Source organism: Neophocaena asiaeorientalis, unplaced genomic scaffold (genome assembly GCF_003031525.2).
Source record: "Neophocaena asiaeorientalis asiaeorientalis breed wild unplaced genomic scaffold, Neophocaena_asiaeorientalis_V1.1 scaffold312, whole genome shotgun sequence".
NCBI classification, from domain to species: Eukaryota; Metazoa; Chordata; class Mammalia; order Artiodactyla; family Phocoenidae; genus Neophocaena; species Neophocaena asiaeorientalis.
In genome coordinates, this window is record NW_020174707.1 from 1,998,734 (window position 1) to 2,014,559 (window position 15,826).

Sequence of the window (15,826 nt, forward strand, 5' to 3'; positions counted from 1 at the left end):
CCTTTTTAACACTAAATACTATTACATTGTATGTATATACCAAATGTTTATCCATTCATCCTTGGGTTGCTTCCCGGAAATAATTTTTGAAGAGCAATAGGATTGGTTTAGTGGACAAAGTAATAGAATTAATTTTTTAGACTTACTTTCTATCTGTGCTTTGGTCAAGTCACCTCTTAGAGCTGTGGTTTTCTAATTTATAGGAAAATGCCACATTCTGTGTAAAGTGTAAGGATTTACCTTAAAAACACCACTTTAATTTTGGTGCGCCTCAGGGTTTCGTCCCCCCTCCCCAACTTGCGCGACACTTGAGAATATATTATGCTATTTCTTCCCACCCCCCAAGATTGTGACCCCCTCACTTTCAGAAGGAGGTGTGTATTCGGGGGGCTCCCAGATGATGCTAATGAATCCGTCTCCCACTCCTGTGAACATTAACGTTCTGTTCAAGACCCCCAAGTTCTCCTTCAATTCCTGACTTACAGAGTCTGTTGTCTAGTGGAGGTTTTCACCTCTGTTTCAGTATCGAAAACTGTATTTGTCACTGACATCACTACTACCTACTATTCTCTACCCTCCCCTTTGAAAAGAAGTAGAAAGGAAAGGGAACTTAAGTCCAGGATTGTATAAGCCAAGAAAGCTCAGAGCTTCAAGAAGGGAGGTGGGGGTAGTGGCAGCCAGTTGTGGCTAACCCTAAGAAGAGGGCAAACAGGGTGAACGGCAAGGGGCAGTCATTTGATTATCAGTTAATTGTCAATTAGTAGAGCATTGATGATCTGTGAAGCAGACCTCCCCCACCCCCAAATGTACATATTTACAAAGCTTTGCATGTAATTTTAGGGGAGTTAATCCTCAAACCCATCCATAGACCTCAGTTAGGACCCAGTGGCTTAAAACAGTTTTGATAGCTTAGATACAGCTAGATGATGAGAGAGTGGAAGGAGTGAAAGGGAAGGGAGAAGTAGAGGCATTCTTTTTAAGATTTGGGGGGAAAGGGAAGGACAGAGGTTGGTGATTTTTCATTTCAGTAACAAAGATTCAAGCATATTTATAGGCTAAGAACAAAGTTTCCGGGAAAAGATTGAGGGAGTATCATTCACTGGGGATCATGAGCAGTGGGATCAAAAGAAAGAGATTGGAGCAAATTTGAAGTAGAGAGAATGAAGTTGAATTGGTTAGCTGATATTTTGAGTGGTAAGAAAAAAAAAATTTAAACAATTTGCCAGCCAACCCAAAGTGGCTGAAGATTTTGATAGGTGGGTTTTTCTGGGTTTTAAAATTGTCTACTTCACATAAAATTTTTTGTTATTGTATGTAGGTTGTATAAAAATGGAAAACAAAAGTGAAAGGGAGGGTGTTCAAGCATGTTATCTTTTAATTGTTTTTCCACTTTATGTATTAAAGATTTTTCTGTTTTTAGCCTCCCCAGTACCGGATGTTATCAGTCTTAAGCTTTTTATTATGCCAATTTGATAAGTGAAACAAAATCTTGTTAGAACGTCATCTCTGGGTTAAGTGATTATATTTAAGCTTGAAGTAAATACCATGGACTAAATGGAAGTGTAGTTGCCTTATAACCAAAGATCTATAAATCAGTCAGCTGAGGTTCTCAATCTCGTGGTACATTAGAATCAGTCATGGGGGAGATTTTTTGAAAAGTACTGATGCCTAGGCTTAACTCCCGAATATTGTAATTTATTCAGTCTGGAGAGGGGTTTGGACGTCAGTGTTTTTAAAAGCACTTTGGATGATTTTACTACACAGCTAAGAATATAGAATTGAGGGTTTGGTGGTATTCCTCTATACACCTTTGCTAGATTTCCGCAAAGAGGAATTCCATTGTTAAACAGTTTGGGTCTGTAGCCCTGTCATGGCTCTGGGAGTGCCTGTGGCCAAAACCTTCCCAAAAGGGGAGAGTCAAGGTCATTTGACAAAATAGGTCGTATTGGAGGAGTAGTATACAGTTAACAGTCAGATTTTATTACTTGGTTTATGTCTTAAATACATTGTAGGAATGTGTATATTCAAGGCATTGGCAAATTGAAGACAGTTTTGCCACTCCATAATTGAATTGAAATGACAACTAAGTGAATACCTTGATAATGTCTTTGGAATCCCAGGAAGAAACTGAAATATTATAAAGCTATACTTGTATGTTTTCTTGACATAACTGCTGATGTACTATTTTATCAGTTTATTAAGTTAAATATAGTATTAATGAAACTTTTCAGCTTTGTCCTCTCTCTCATTTATATAGCCACTTTCTCCTGACTAGATTCACTGGTAATATTAAATTCGAACAATTCCTTAGTTCATGTTTTTTATGTCTAAAACAATGTGCTTTTTTTCTTCTACTTGTAGGTTATGCAATGGTCTCTGCAAGATGGTTTATTCTTGAATTGGAGCTTTTTAAGACTGACAAATGCTGGTACTTCATCTTCTATAAGTGGACTATAATTTCTTTTTTCAAGACAACTACATAAGCAGACAAAATTGCAAAGATCTGCCCTGTGTCGAGTATGACAGCCACGACTCGTGGCTCTCCAGTAGGAGGGAATGACAGCCAGGGCCAGGCTCCTGATGGACAGTCTCAGCCCCCCCTCCAACAGAATCAGGTAGGATGTTTAAGATACTAGTTAAAGCTACATTGGTGTGTCTATTATGGGATATTAAATAATGGAGCATGTTCTGAATAATTTGTGAAATAACCATAAAACTGTTATTTTAAGAAATATAAACATAGGTCTTACATAGTAACAAGAAACTCAAGTGCTATAGATGGTGATGCTTGGGTATGCAGGTCTCCCCCCCCCCGCTTTTTTTTTCCTGGTGTCTCACACTATCAGTAATCATTAAAATCAAGTATTTAAGCCCTGTGTCAGTTCCAGAGCAAAACATTAAATCATTTGATGTAGCCTATGGTTAGAGTATGGACTCAAGTCATATTGCTTGTGTTCAAATTTTAGCTTTGCACCATGCTAGCTTTATGACTTTGGGTAAATTATATGACCTTTACACCTCAGTTTTTTAGCTATAAAATAAGGATAATAATAGTGTAACTACTTCATAGGATCATTAAGAGGATCAAATGAAATAATGTTTGCAAAGAGCTTAAAATAGATTTTGGTATCTAGATTTTTATGCTGGCCTCAAAACTCATAATATTCTTTCTTCTTCTATTCTCTGGATGAATTTGTATAAGACTTCAGTTATTTCTTCATTAATTATTTAGATTTTACTGGTGAAACCATCTGGCCTGGGGCTTTATTTGTGGAACGGTTGTAATTGCAGATCCAGCTTTTTTTTTTTAAATAGGGGGATTTTCTGATTTTTTTGTTTTTCTGGTGGATTTTGGTAATGTGTTTTTCAAGGAATTTGTCCACTTCATCTAGATTGTCAAATTATTGGAGTAAAACTTTATAATATCCTTTTTTGTTATCTTTTTAATGTCTTAGGGCCTGTGGTAACATCTCCTTTTTCATCTCTGATACTGCTAATTTGTGTTCTCTCTCCTGATTACTCTTTCCTAAAGGATTTATCAATTGCATCAAACCTTCCCCCAAACTAATTTTTGGCTTTAACTCTCTTCGCCCTTCCCACTTACATGCTTTTTTTTTTTTTTGTGGTGCGCGGGCCTCTCACTGTTGTGGCCTCTCCCGTTGCAGAGCGCAGGCTCAGCGGCCATGGCTCACGGGCCCAGCCACTCCGCGGCATGTGGGATCTTCCCGGACCGGGGCACGAACCCGTGTCCCCTGCATCAGCAGGCGGACTCTCAACCGCTGCGCCACCAGGGAAGCCCCCACTTACATGCTTTTAACTCTTACTTCTTGTTCCCTTAACTTCTTTTGGGTTTGGATTGCTGTTCTTTTTCTCATTTCTTGAAATGTAAGTTTAGATAATTAATTTTCAGCTTTCTATTGTATGTAATTTTATACTGGGACATATTAAACCACATAAGACAAACATTAAAACTTGTGATATGCGGCTCAAACAGCACTTAGAGGTGAATTTGTAGCTGAGGTGCATGCATGTGAATCACAAACTTGCTGCTTACAGTTGGTACATGTTTGTGTAGAATTCTGTATGGGTAAGTTTTTAGGCAAAAGTACTGTTATTGGAGAGTACTTACATTTGTCATTTGTGGTTAAGTTCTTATCGTCCAGCTATTATAGATTACGTATTCTCTCTCTTAAAGGTATGATAGGAAAGAGCTGCGTGTGTGTGTGCGCGCGTGCGCTGGTGCACTGGTGCACTTTCCCTCCCTCCCCCCTTCCCCCCTTTCATCCTCTCCCTCTGCCATTTTAGAGAAGTGAGCAAGTCAGGTTTTAGTGTTTTTTTTTTTTTCCAAATAAATGTCAACTTTATTCCTTTTCCTCTCCAGTTCCCACTTTTGGGACATGTAATACTTAAGAATATGGCCACGAGTCTTGGACAGAGTTGTTAAGTCTTTCCTGTGTCATAAATTTGTTAGCCAGTACTCATGTTTCTTTAAACATAGTCTAAAGTTTGTGTTGGATGCCAGAGATTTATATTTTTAAACCAGGAGCTTGTAGCTTGAGTTCCAGTATCTTGCTCTCTTCTGTTTCATACCTGCATCGTGCATGGACTTTTAACATCTTCTGCAGTGTTTGTGGTTTGCATGGCTTTAGACAGAAATTAAACCTCTAACCTTACTTTTATTTTAAGGTGTACTTGATAATTCTAAGAGCTCTTAGGTTTGTGATACTCAGCTTAATATTATGTATCTGCATTATGTCCTCTTCCTTTAAATAGCTCTTTACATTTTTGAGGATGAATGATAATTAAAAGAAAAAAAGGAACAAACAAATTGCATTCTTTTGGTGGAGGGGGCACGCGCCACTCGGCTTGTGGGAACTTAGTTCCCCAACCAGGGAATGAACCCGGGCCCTCAGTGAGAGCATGGAGTCCTAACCACTGGACCGCCAGGGAATTCCCACAAATTGCATTCTTAACTATCTGTAGAATCCCTCTTTCACTTTCTTATTCTCTACTTTTTAATGTTAGGATTTTAGTTATTTCAGAAGATTTGACACTTACTGGACCAACAGGAAGCAACCATAGCATTAATCACTACCCAACTTACGGCTTACTTTGAAAATGCTTTTTCATATTGGCATAAAGGGAATTTCTAAAACCAATCAGATTTTTCACTTAATCTATAATAGTTTTTAAAAGAGTGTTCCCATAGGAGAGAATTTTAGGCTCTAGTATATATAATAGTAAAGCCCAGTGACAAATGAAACAGCCTTGGCAAAGGCCCTATGGGATGAACAATCTTGGGAGATGTTCATGGGAGGGTGCAGACTTTCTGGAATGGAATTTAGTAAAATATATGTCAGTAGCCCTAAAAGAAAAAATTTATACTGTTGTTGTAGTAATTATATTTCCAGGGTTCTGTCCTAAGGAAAAATTGAAGTTCAACACAAAGATTTATATATAAAAGATTCAGTATAGTTTTGTTTTATGTTAGCAATAAAAATTGCAGAATGCTAAATGTCCCTTAATTTTGTTTAATTAATACTATGTGGCCATTAATCAGCTCTTTAAAAAAGATTGTTTATGATGTGGGAAAATACTCAAATGTTGAATGGAAAAGGACACAGACTTAAGCAAGTATAATCCCAATTTTATTGAAAATTTATACATATATATAGACAGGATTTTGGGGGGGTCACATAGAAGAAAAACTGCAAGGAAATAACTGAAAATGTCATTGGTGCTTATCTGTTGGTGTGGTATTGCGGGTATCTTAATTGTTATTTTTGTCTTTAGGATTTCTGTGAGCATGTATATAATACATATATACCAGGGGAAATGGGCCTTTTAAAAAAGTAATGAAGCAGACTTCCTAAGTTACATACTTGAAATGCAAATATTTTTATTGGGCTTCTGAAAAAACTTGAATTCTGTTCTACAGATTTTTGCCTTGAAACTAGCCCTATAGCACCTGCGTAGTGTTCGCCATCTTAAGTAAAAGTTTGCTATTTACTTGCAAATTGGCTCTGAGTTCATATATAAACTTTGTAAGTAGAATATATTAATGGTGGTATACCCACCTGTCTTCAATACAAGTACTTATTTATGCACCTGTTCAATAAATGCTAAAATGATAGGGAAAGGGGCCTTCTTTAAAAGGGCCATCAACCTACAGTGGGTAGAAAATTCAAGACTATACGAGTAAAAGTCAGCTTAAAATTTAGATTAGTCTCAATTTGAAAGAGAAAAATACTATCTGCTTTCAAAATTAATAAGGGTCATAAAAGTTCATTCACTTAATTGTGGAAATATTGTACACAGCTAAAGTATGGGGGGAAAGAAAAAGAAGCACAAAGAATGAAGAATGAAAGAATAAAATGAGCCTTATTAGTTGAAAATGGTGTGACTTATTTAGAAACCACAATGAAGTTTTAATAATTATTTGGATAATAGTTGGAGACTAGGGGAATTGTGGAATAAAATCTATTTTTTCTCTTCAGAATGAAAAATACATGTTATATCAGAAACTTTTTAATCTGTAAAATGTGTACAATAATTTCTATCATGAAGGGCTCATATAATGGGAAATGTAGGCGGAGAAGCAGTATACACTGTGGATAAGAACTCAAACTTTAGAATTAGACCTGGATTCAGATCCTGACCACAGAATTGGAGCTCTGTGACCTAGGGCTAATTACTTATTGTCTGAGTTTGTTTTTTTCATCTGTTAAGTGGCAGAAGAATACTTCCTTAGGCTCTTGAGGATTAAATGAAATTATTTTAAAGCATAGTAGCACAGAGACTGCCTGAAACATCATAAACTTACAATGATCATATCTTCTTTAAAAGCTTACATTATTTCCCCCTAATCTGTGTTGGTGTTTGAATTTAATTAAGACTTCATCACCTGATTCTTCCAATGAAAATTCCCCGGCAACTCCCCCAGATGAACAAGGTCAAGTTGATGCCCCACCACAGCTTGAAGATGAGGAACCTGCATTTCCACATACTGACCTGGCAAAGTTGGATGACATGATCAATAGGTGAGTTGATTTTGTTTTGCTTTTTAATGTGTGTCATACACAGGAAAAACAAAAGTATTTCAGCTCAGTGATTAGTACTAAGAAAAGAGGAAGAGTGGATAGGAATATCCCAGTAACCATACTGCCTCCTTAAATAGCCTTAACATCTTAGTCATTGCCAAGTACTTTGCAACCCATGATTCTTAATGGATTTAAAAAATGAAAGGAAGTAACAGTGTCAATAAAGTGTTCAGTTTAATGATGATTACCCTAGCTGGTGTGTTACTGAAGTAGAACCGTATGTGTGATTTCCCGTTTTTTTTCTTATTAGCATGTGGGTTACTGGATGACTTTAATACTTTTTGCATGGCCCTGAGGTAAACCAGGTCATAAGAAGATTGAGTTCCTCAGAGCCTGCCCCTTTGTGAACCCTTGATTAGTTTGAGACATTTAACCATCTCAGCTATTTGTTTCTCCTGATCTTCATCTCATGGGGGTGGTTCAGAGTATACATTTTCATACTCATAGTACAAACATGCACCCACACCCACCTCCCCGCCCCATGCTTTGATTATTTGGAGTAAGACTCTGAGAGTGTGAAAGTTTAAGCTTGTGTGTATGGGAAGGAAAAGATTTAAAGAAGATAAGGGAAGAGCGTTTCAGGGAACCATCCTGCATGTCTGTGGTCTTCACCAGGCTGTGAGCTCAACAAGTGAGTCCTAGGGAGGTGTGACACCTCCCTCCAACCCCCCAAAAGAAAAGTAAGGAAAATACACTTATAGGCACTTACTTGCCTTAGTAAGTTTACTTTTTAAAAATCAGTTAACACCATTACATATATAATGTCAGGGGAAATAGAAACCCTTTGCGTTTTTAAAAAAACATTCTGATTACATAAGTAATATAATGTAAGTACATCTTGTTAAACATAGAAATATATTATGTCAATAATGTTCTTTGTAATTTCCTCTGTAGATACACACCTCCCAACCAAAAGTTGCTACTAACAATAAGGTGTACATTCTTCCAGGTTGTCTTTGTGTTTATTATCATATGTGCTGCTTTCTGTACAAATATGGAATTCTTACTATAATACCACTTTATAACTTGTTTTCCTCACTTCATTTATTTTAAATATTTTTCCTATTAATATATATTTAACTCATTGTTTTTAAAGGTATATTTGAAAGAACACATTAAATGTGATTCTTTTGGCGGTTGCCTGTAGTAATGGCATATAATGAATTAATCAAACAAACAAACAGTTGTATAAAGTTGTAATGTCCCTGCCCATTCTTTGTAGCAGAGTTATCATAGCAAAAAGTTGTACTGTTACTTTTCAATTTTTGTCTGGTGGTTGCTGATGATAAAGTGTACTTCTTACGCTCACTCAAGGGCAAAGTTGCATGTTAGCAAATCTGCAGGGGGAGAGAAACACAAGTGATGTTTTTTTATGTAAATAAAAACAATGAGAAAGGGTGGTATACATTGGTTTCTAATAGATTATGTGGTCATGGAGCACTTTTTATCAAAATGGGGTTTTTTGGAGCACTGGGTAAGTTGGGTGGTAGTGAGGGATGAAGGGGTGGGAAGAGGATGGACTCCCAGATGGTTGGGCCGCTGGCACTGGGAGCAGAGAAAGCACCACCTGGGTGTATGCTGCATCGTTGTTTGAGGGAGGAGGGTGCCTGTGGAGGCATAAAGACTTGGAGACCTATGTCTAACTTAACCTTCAGGAAAAGTTGAGGCAGAAATTAGTCATTTGCCACCTAGATTTTTTCTTCTTTGTGAGGAAGTGGATCGACAACTAAGAGGTTCATCATGTCTCCTTTAACCTGAATCCTGAAAGAGCACTTTCCTATGAACTCTAACAATAGGTATCCATTTAAGTGATACTTGATTATTATAGTAGTTTTATATTCTAGTGATACTTGATTATTATAGTAGTTTTATATTCTGTTATTAAAATAATTTTATTTTCCCTTCTCTCATTGCTATATCTTTTGATTGACAGTTCCTTAAAAAAATTTTGTTTGGGCTTCCCTGGTGGCGCAGTGATTGAGAGTCTGCCTGCTAATGCAGGGGACATGGGTTCGTGCCCTGGTCCGGGAAGATCCCACATGCCGCGGAGCGGAAGTCCCACAAAGCAGATGTTCTGCCAACCTTGTGGTTTTAATATTTTAGTTTCATTTTAATATTTTCATGGTGCGCTAAGTGAGTAATTGTAATTAGTAACTCATTTATAGTGCCTCGTTCAGTGTTCAACCAATAAACATCTTTTTATGTTATTAAAACTCTTAGGCCTCGATGGGTGGTTCCAGTTTTGCCGAAAGGGGAATTAGAAGTGCTTTTAGAAGCTGCTATTGATCTTAGTAAAAAAGGTAAGTTTAAATGGTCTTATGCTTTCCATAATGTATGCTACTAGCTAATAGTTTCACTTCATGCCTGAAGACTTTTTCTGTGTATTCCTAGACTAGAACATTTAACTAAGTTTTCTTGCTATGGCTTATGATTTGTCCCTAGAGCAAGGGTTCATATCCTTCGGACAGCCTTCAAGGATATTTGTGAACTCTCTGAAGTTATACGTAAAATTTGTATATATTCATATTTAAACTGTTTAGCTTATGTGTTGATTATTCTTTAATACACAGAAAAGGTTTGGATTTTCTCTAAAAGAAAAAAAGACCTGAAAGATGAGGTCCTGTGTTTTTTTTTTAAAAAGTAACCCAATTAAAAGGAGTCATGCTGTTATTCTTGTCTAGAAGAAAAAGCTTAATTTTGGAATTAATCATTTTTTTTTTCAGTGACTAGTTTTCTTTAGGTGCAATTGAATTCTCTTAGCAAAGGGCTACTATTGTAATATCTACTCATTTTTAAGGCATTGGAGATTAAAATAAACAGCAATAACATTTCAATTTCTGAAATAGGGTAGCCATGGATGTGTTCTAATTATCAATAGGAATCATCACAATTGAAATTAAATGTTGTAAAAATTATTGTCTTTAGTACCTTGCTTAAGTCTGTCTCATTCCACGGCAAGGGTAAAATTTCCTTTGTCTTAGAGTAATTACCCTCCTTCATTTAAGGAACGTGTCGTTACACCTTACTAATCTTAGAAAACCAATCTAATGAGCTATGAAAATGCATTATGAGATAACCATTGTTTTCACCACTCAGATTTCTTTCGTTCATTTACACATTTATTCATCAATTCAGCAGATTTTTGAAGGCTTCTGTCCTAGACATGTTTTAGGTCCTGACTGTACAGTGATAGGTAAAAACACACAATGGTATTTCATTTAATATCATTGACATTCATTGGAAATGCAGTCCCCTCCTCCTCCCCATATTTCTTTGGGATCATGGTTTATTTTAATTTTAAGCAAGGTTCAGATTTTTTAAACTACAGTACTGGGCTTAAATGTCATGTCTGTTGTACAGCCAAAATCGAATAATACTCGTATGTTCAAACTGAATGGCTTTTCATTTTGTCATCAAGAGTTAAAGTTTATTTTGTGTGTCTGGGGGCATGTAGCTCTGTTGCCTTTCTGAAATCAGGTGAAATTAAAAGAAAGATATAAAGAAGCATAGATGTTGAGCCAGTGGAAGAGACTAATACGGAAGATGATAATTTATCTTTTATCGATGAAACTCTTCTGTAGAATAGTAGAATAGTATGTGATGTCAAATGGATAATGTACAACCAAAATGAGATTTTAATAATAGTTAAGAAACGTCATTTTTTTTAAAAAATTTATTTTATTTATTTTTGTCTGCGTTGGGTCTTCATTGCTGCACGCGGGCTTTCTCTAGTTGCGGCAAGCCGGGGCTACTCTTCATTGCGGTGTGTGGGCTTCTCATTGGGTTGGCTCCTCTTGTTGCGGAGCACAGGCTCTAGGCGCGCGGGCTCAGTAGTTGTGGCTCGCGGGCTTTAGAGCACGGGCTCAGTAGTTGTGGTGCACGAGCTTAGGTGCTCTGTGGCATGTGGGATCTTCCCGGACCAGGGCTTGTACCCGTGTCCCCAGCATTGGCAGGCGGATTCTTAACCACTGCGCCACCAGGGAAGTCCCCGAGAAACGTCATTTTAAAAATTTTAAGATTTGTTGTCAGGGAGTAAAATACTGTGAAGTATTTAAATCCCCTATCACGTGGTACTCATAACCATTTTGTATTTAAGGTCGGTCCAATGTCATAATTTGAAATAGTTTTGATTCATCTTAATATTACTTGGATTAATGTACTCTTATACAGTTAAGTATTTTTGAAATTCATTGAAGATTATTTTTGTTTCTGAATCTGTTACCTTTTTGACCTCTTATACATAATGCTGTGAGTTTTGTTCCAAATCTAGTCGGCATTTGTTAGCTGTTACTGAATATTTTACAATTATTTTTATCTTATAATTGGACACTGTAAGACAACCAGAGAAATACTTTGTTTACATTAATTTTTCTCTCCTTTTCTTAGGCCTGGATGTTAAAAGTGAAGCATGTCAGCGATTTTTTCGCGATGGGCTAACAATATCTTTCACTAAAATCCTTACAGACGAGGCAGTGAGTGGCTGGAAGTTTGAAATTCATGTGAGTCTTTCATTTAAATTTTGAAAATCAGATTTATATAGTGATGAGTGTGTTTTCTTATATAGTATATTTGGTTATATATTTGATCCATTAATTAAAGGATTTTAAAATGAGAAACTTTAAAAATTTATTAGTTATAATTTCTGTTGAAAGAAGCATGATCATTTAGAATGAGTGTGAGATTTAGAGTTAGAAAACATTGGTTTAATCTGTCTCCTTGGTTCTCAAGTGCCTTGTGACTTTTGACAAGTGACCGTATTTCACTGAAAATACGACAGTTGTGAAATGCACCACTCACTCACTTTATGTACCACTGAGGAAGGAAAACACCCAAGATGGGGAATCTGTTATCTGAGACACAAAGGGTCAATGCAGAGAAATAAACTTAACATACAGAAAGAAACACCAAAGAAACCTGCACATTTCAACCTTGGCACCTGGTAGAGGGGGAAAAATCTCTTAAAAACTTCAACCACAAGCTAGTATTCAAACAGTTTTGAAGCCTGAATTCAAATCAGAGTTGTGATACAAAAAATATCAGGTGGGGAACTTAAAGTGGTCTCAGGTTGGTGGTGTCCCCAGATGACTGGCAGAAACCAAGACAGATCTCTACAAATACCTTCAGTCTAGGGAAATGCACTATACATTGATTATGTGATACAATCAGATTCCAGAGATCTTAAAAAGTGATAAGAAATGTGCATTTTTAGATTGAAGTACCATAATTACTCCAAGTCTCTGTTCTTGTTTATAATATGGAAATATGGTTATAAATTGTGAAGCAGGGCATATTTTTATGCCCTGTGAACTATTTCTCAAATATAACCATAGCATAAAGATACCAACATCTTCTAATTCAACATGTAAGTTTTTAAGTATAGAATGGAAAGTTTGGGAGTGGTATCAGACTTTTGCATTGAGGCGTAGATAGCAAACCTACTCCACCTGGGATATTTGATGATACATTGTTTAGATTTTAGAATTGTTGCCTCTAGTCAGAAAATTGCATAGAGAAAGCAGTGGTAATTTGCATCGTCTGGGGACATAGAGCAGTGCCTACTTCATTTTGTAAGTCATTGCAAATAGCTTTTGAAATTAGGTACTATATAAATTATAAAGTAAATGCTCATTTCTTTTTTGATATATAAATTTGATCCCAATATTAGTAAAATTAAACATAACTCAAAAATGATCGGTATAGCACAATTGAGAGGTCATTATTAAGATATAATTAATCAAGGGCTTCCCTGGTGGCGCAGTGGTTGAGAGTCCGCCTGCCGATGCAGGGGACACGGGTTCGTGTCCCTGTCCGGGAAGATCCCACATGCCGTGGAGCGGCTGGGCCCATGAGCCATGGCCGCTGAGCCTGCGCGTCCGGAGCCTGTGCTCCGCAACGGGAGAGGCCACAACAGTGAGAGGCCCACGTACAAAAAAAAAAAAGATAATTAATCAAGATCAGAAGATATTTCTGTTTGGGATGGTTTGATCTCATTAATTATTCTTTATATAACAGAGGTGTATTATCAACAATACTCATCGCCTGGTGGAGCTATGTGTGGCCAAGTTGTCCCAAGACTGGTTTCCACTTCTAGAACTTCTCTCCATGGCCTTAAATCCTCATTGCAAATTCCATATCTACAATGGTACACGTCCATGTGAATCCGTTTCCTCAAATGTTCAGTTGCCTGAAGATGAACTCTTTGCTCGTTCTCCAGACCCTCGATCACCAAAAGTGTGTTGGTTTGTTCTTTTCAAAGTTAAATATTACAGTTGTTTTGCTCTGCTATAGAACTTTAAATGATCTGAACCTACTGTTAACATGGAGGAGGGTAATTTCACATTGCTCTTAAAGGGATTTTGCATTATTTTGTAATTTTTTTTTTAATTTAAAAATATTTTTGGCTTTCTCCATGTAGTTAGTCCCCATTGTCTTCTGCCCAGCCTCTTGGGAAATAGTCATAATTTGGGTTGGTATGAAACAGAGCATATTTTTCCTTTTAAATAAGAGTAGAGTAGGAGATTACTTCTTTGACCAAGGCCTGGCTAATGTGTCATAAAACTATAGAAATTACAAATGAAAGCAAAATAGCAAAACTTACAAATATCAATGAAATATATATAGTATACATAAACGTAAAAGTTCTCCAATGTAAATTTTCTATGCCAGCATAAACAGAATGTACATTAAAAAATGCATCCCTAAGCTGTACTTCTTTTAATTAAATAATTAACCATATATAATTTTTAAACTTTAGAATTTAGGAAGACTTTTTAAATATCGATGACCTTATTTTTTAAAAAAAGGAAAATTTGAACATATATATATATATTGTTTGGTTTATTCTGTTAAAAGTGGAAGTCATCAAAACTTATTGAACTGCGAGCTGAGAGTTTCTGGTATTTCCCAAGGTTCCTGTTGTTGCCACTTCAGGCTTTTTTTGTTTGAGTAAATCAAATTAATATTTAAATAATGGCAATCTCTAAAAGACACCTGTATTTTTTTTAAATTTTACCTAATTTTTTGCTCTGTAGGTCAATAGTAATCTATAAGAGTCTCAAAGAGAACAAGTTGATTTAGGATGGCTTCTGGTTAAAGACATTTTTAAATATCTTTCTTTGAAGCCTAGCTTTTCTTGAGTATTATTAATTTTTGAGTATTCCTAATTGCATAAGTGTACAATGCAGCTGAAAATATATGAGATTAGCTTTAGCCTGATTCTTTACTTTGTGCACATATATATACTGTGTTATATATACATAACTGTTGAGTATATCAGCCTAATTGTCTCATTCCAGTTACTGGAGAAATAAAAATACATTACATAGTAAGTATGTACTTTCTTAGAATTGCCGAATGCTAAAAGGGACCTGGTGAATTAAATGCTCAGATTTTTAATTTTTTTTTTTAAATAGCTTAATGATTTATTGCAAAATGAGCATCCACGTAACCCACTCAGGTCAAGAAATAGTACATTGTCACTCCCTGGAGGCCCCCTTCCACACTCCCTCCCAATCATTGCCCCCTCTGGCCTTCCTAACGTTAAGTAATGTCCTAACTAATAAAATCATTTCCTTGCTTTTCTTTATAGCTGGACTCAAGCACATGTCCATAATCCCTGTAGTTTAGTTTTGTCTATTTAAAATACCTTATGAAAATTAAATTGACATAAATTCTTTTGTATCTGACTTTATCTCAACAGATTTCTTTGTAAGAATCAGAGTTTTAATTGTTTTGATTTAGCCTTTTAAGGCCAAATAAAAAGGAAAACATTATAATGAACTTACATAGAAATATATGGTAGTTGATTTATTTGAGAATTTAATTGATTTAGAGTCTCATAAAAATCATATCAAAACTACCATAGTGTCTCTTTAAAGCAGTTACCTTTTACTTAGCGTTTTCCCTTTGTCCTGAACACTGCTTTTTGTTTGTTTTTGAAGAGCTGTAGAAATTATTTTTGCTTAAGACTTAAGTAGAGAAAGTGCCCCTTTTTCCCCCTCTTGTTTTTCTTCCCTCAGTGACTTGCAAAATGTGGCCTTTTAGAAGAAGGCAAGGAATTAAACGTTGTCTTAAGTACGTGACTTTTTAGATACATTTGATTCTTTTATCTGTATAAGCTTTTGATTCCTTTTTAATTTGCCTATCCCAGCTACACTGTACTTGTGAGTTACTTGCTATCCCTTAGAGAAGAGGTTGAAAGATAATTCTTACTATTGTATTGTGGTACCTCTAAGATGAGAACTGGGTGTATTCACATGAGTCAAAACAAAGCATCAACCAGCATGTTCTAGTTAGGAACAAAAAATAGAATACCAGGGATAAGTTTTTCTTTGGCTTTAAGATTATTGTAGTTTTAGGGTGTTTGTAGTTATTCACAACTACAACAAAAAATAAATTCAAACAATATCTTAGGTTACCAGATATCTTTTTTTTTTTTTTAAAGAGTCTTTTTACCCCCTTAAATTTTTTAAAATAGACCTTCAGATAATAAGGTATTCTCCTATGGTGGAATCTCTGAGATAGAAGCGTGGCTTCTAATTCCTGTTCACCAGCTATATCGTTACAAACAAACAACTGTGCCCTAGTGATCTATACTACTACTTATGCTTTTCTCACAGACAGGATTACTGTGAACAATATGCAATATTCCGTGTCTTTTTTCAAAGATGGTTTTACATAATTTTATTGAATTTCCTGTTTCTAGTATGTTTCAATCAAGAAATTAC

General features: G+C 36.0%; 1 protein-coding gene across 1 annotated transcript; it reads left to right on the top strand.

Annotated features, from left to right (window-relative positions):
* The first annotated feature begins 2,361 nt into the window (after positions 1-2,361).
* On the top strand, positions 2,362-14,177 carry LOC112409615 (probable ubiquitin carboxyl-terminal hydrolase FAF-X). The gene is made up of 6 exons (XM_024759836.1): positions 2,362-2,615; positions 6,895-7,040; positions 9,321-9,400; positions 11,487-11,599; positions 13,113-13,339; positions 14,132-14,177. The coding sequence occupies exons 1-6, from the start codon at positions 2,520-2,522 to the stop codon at positions 14,175-14,177; spliced, it is 708 nt and encodes a 235-aa protein (XP_024615604.1). The 5' UTR covers positions 2,362-2,519.
* Positions 14,178-15,826: the final 1,649 nt, after the last annotated feature.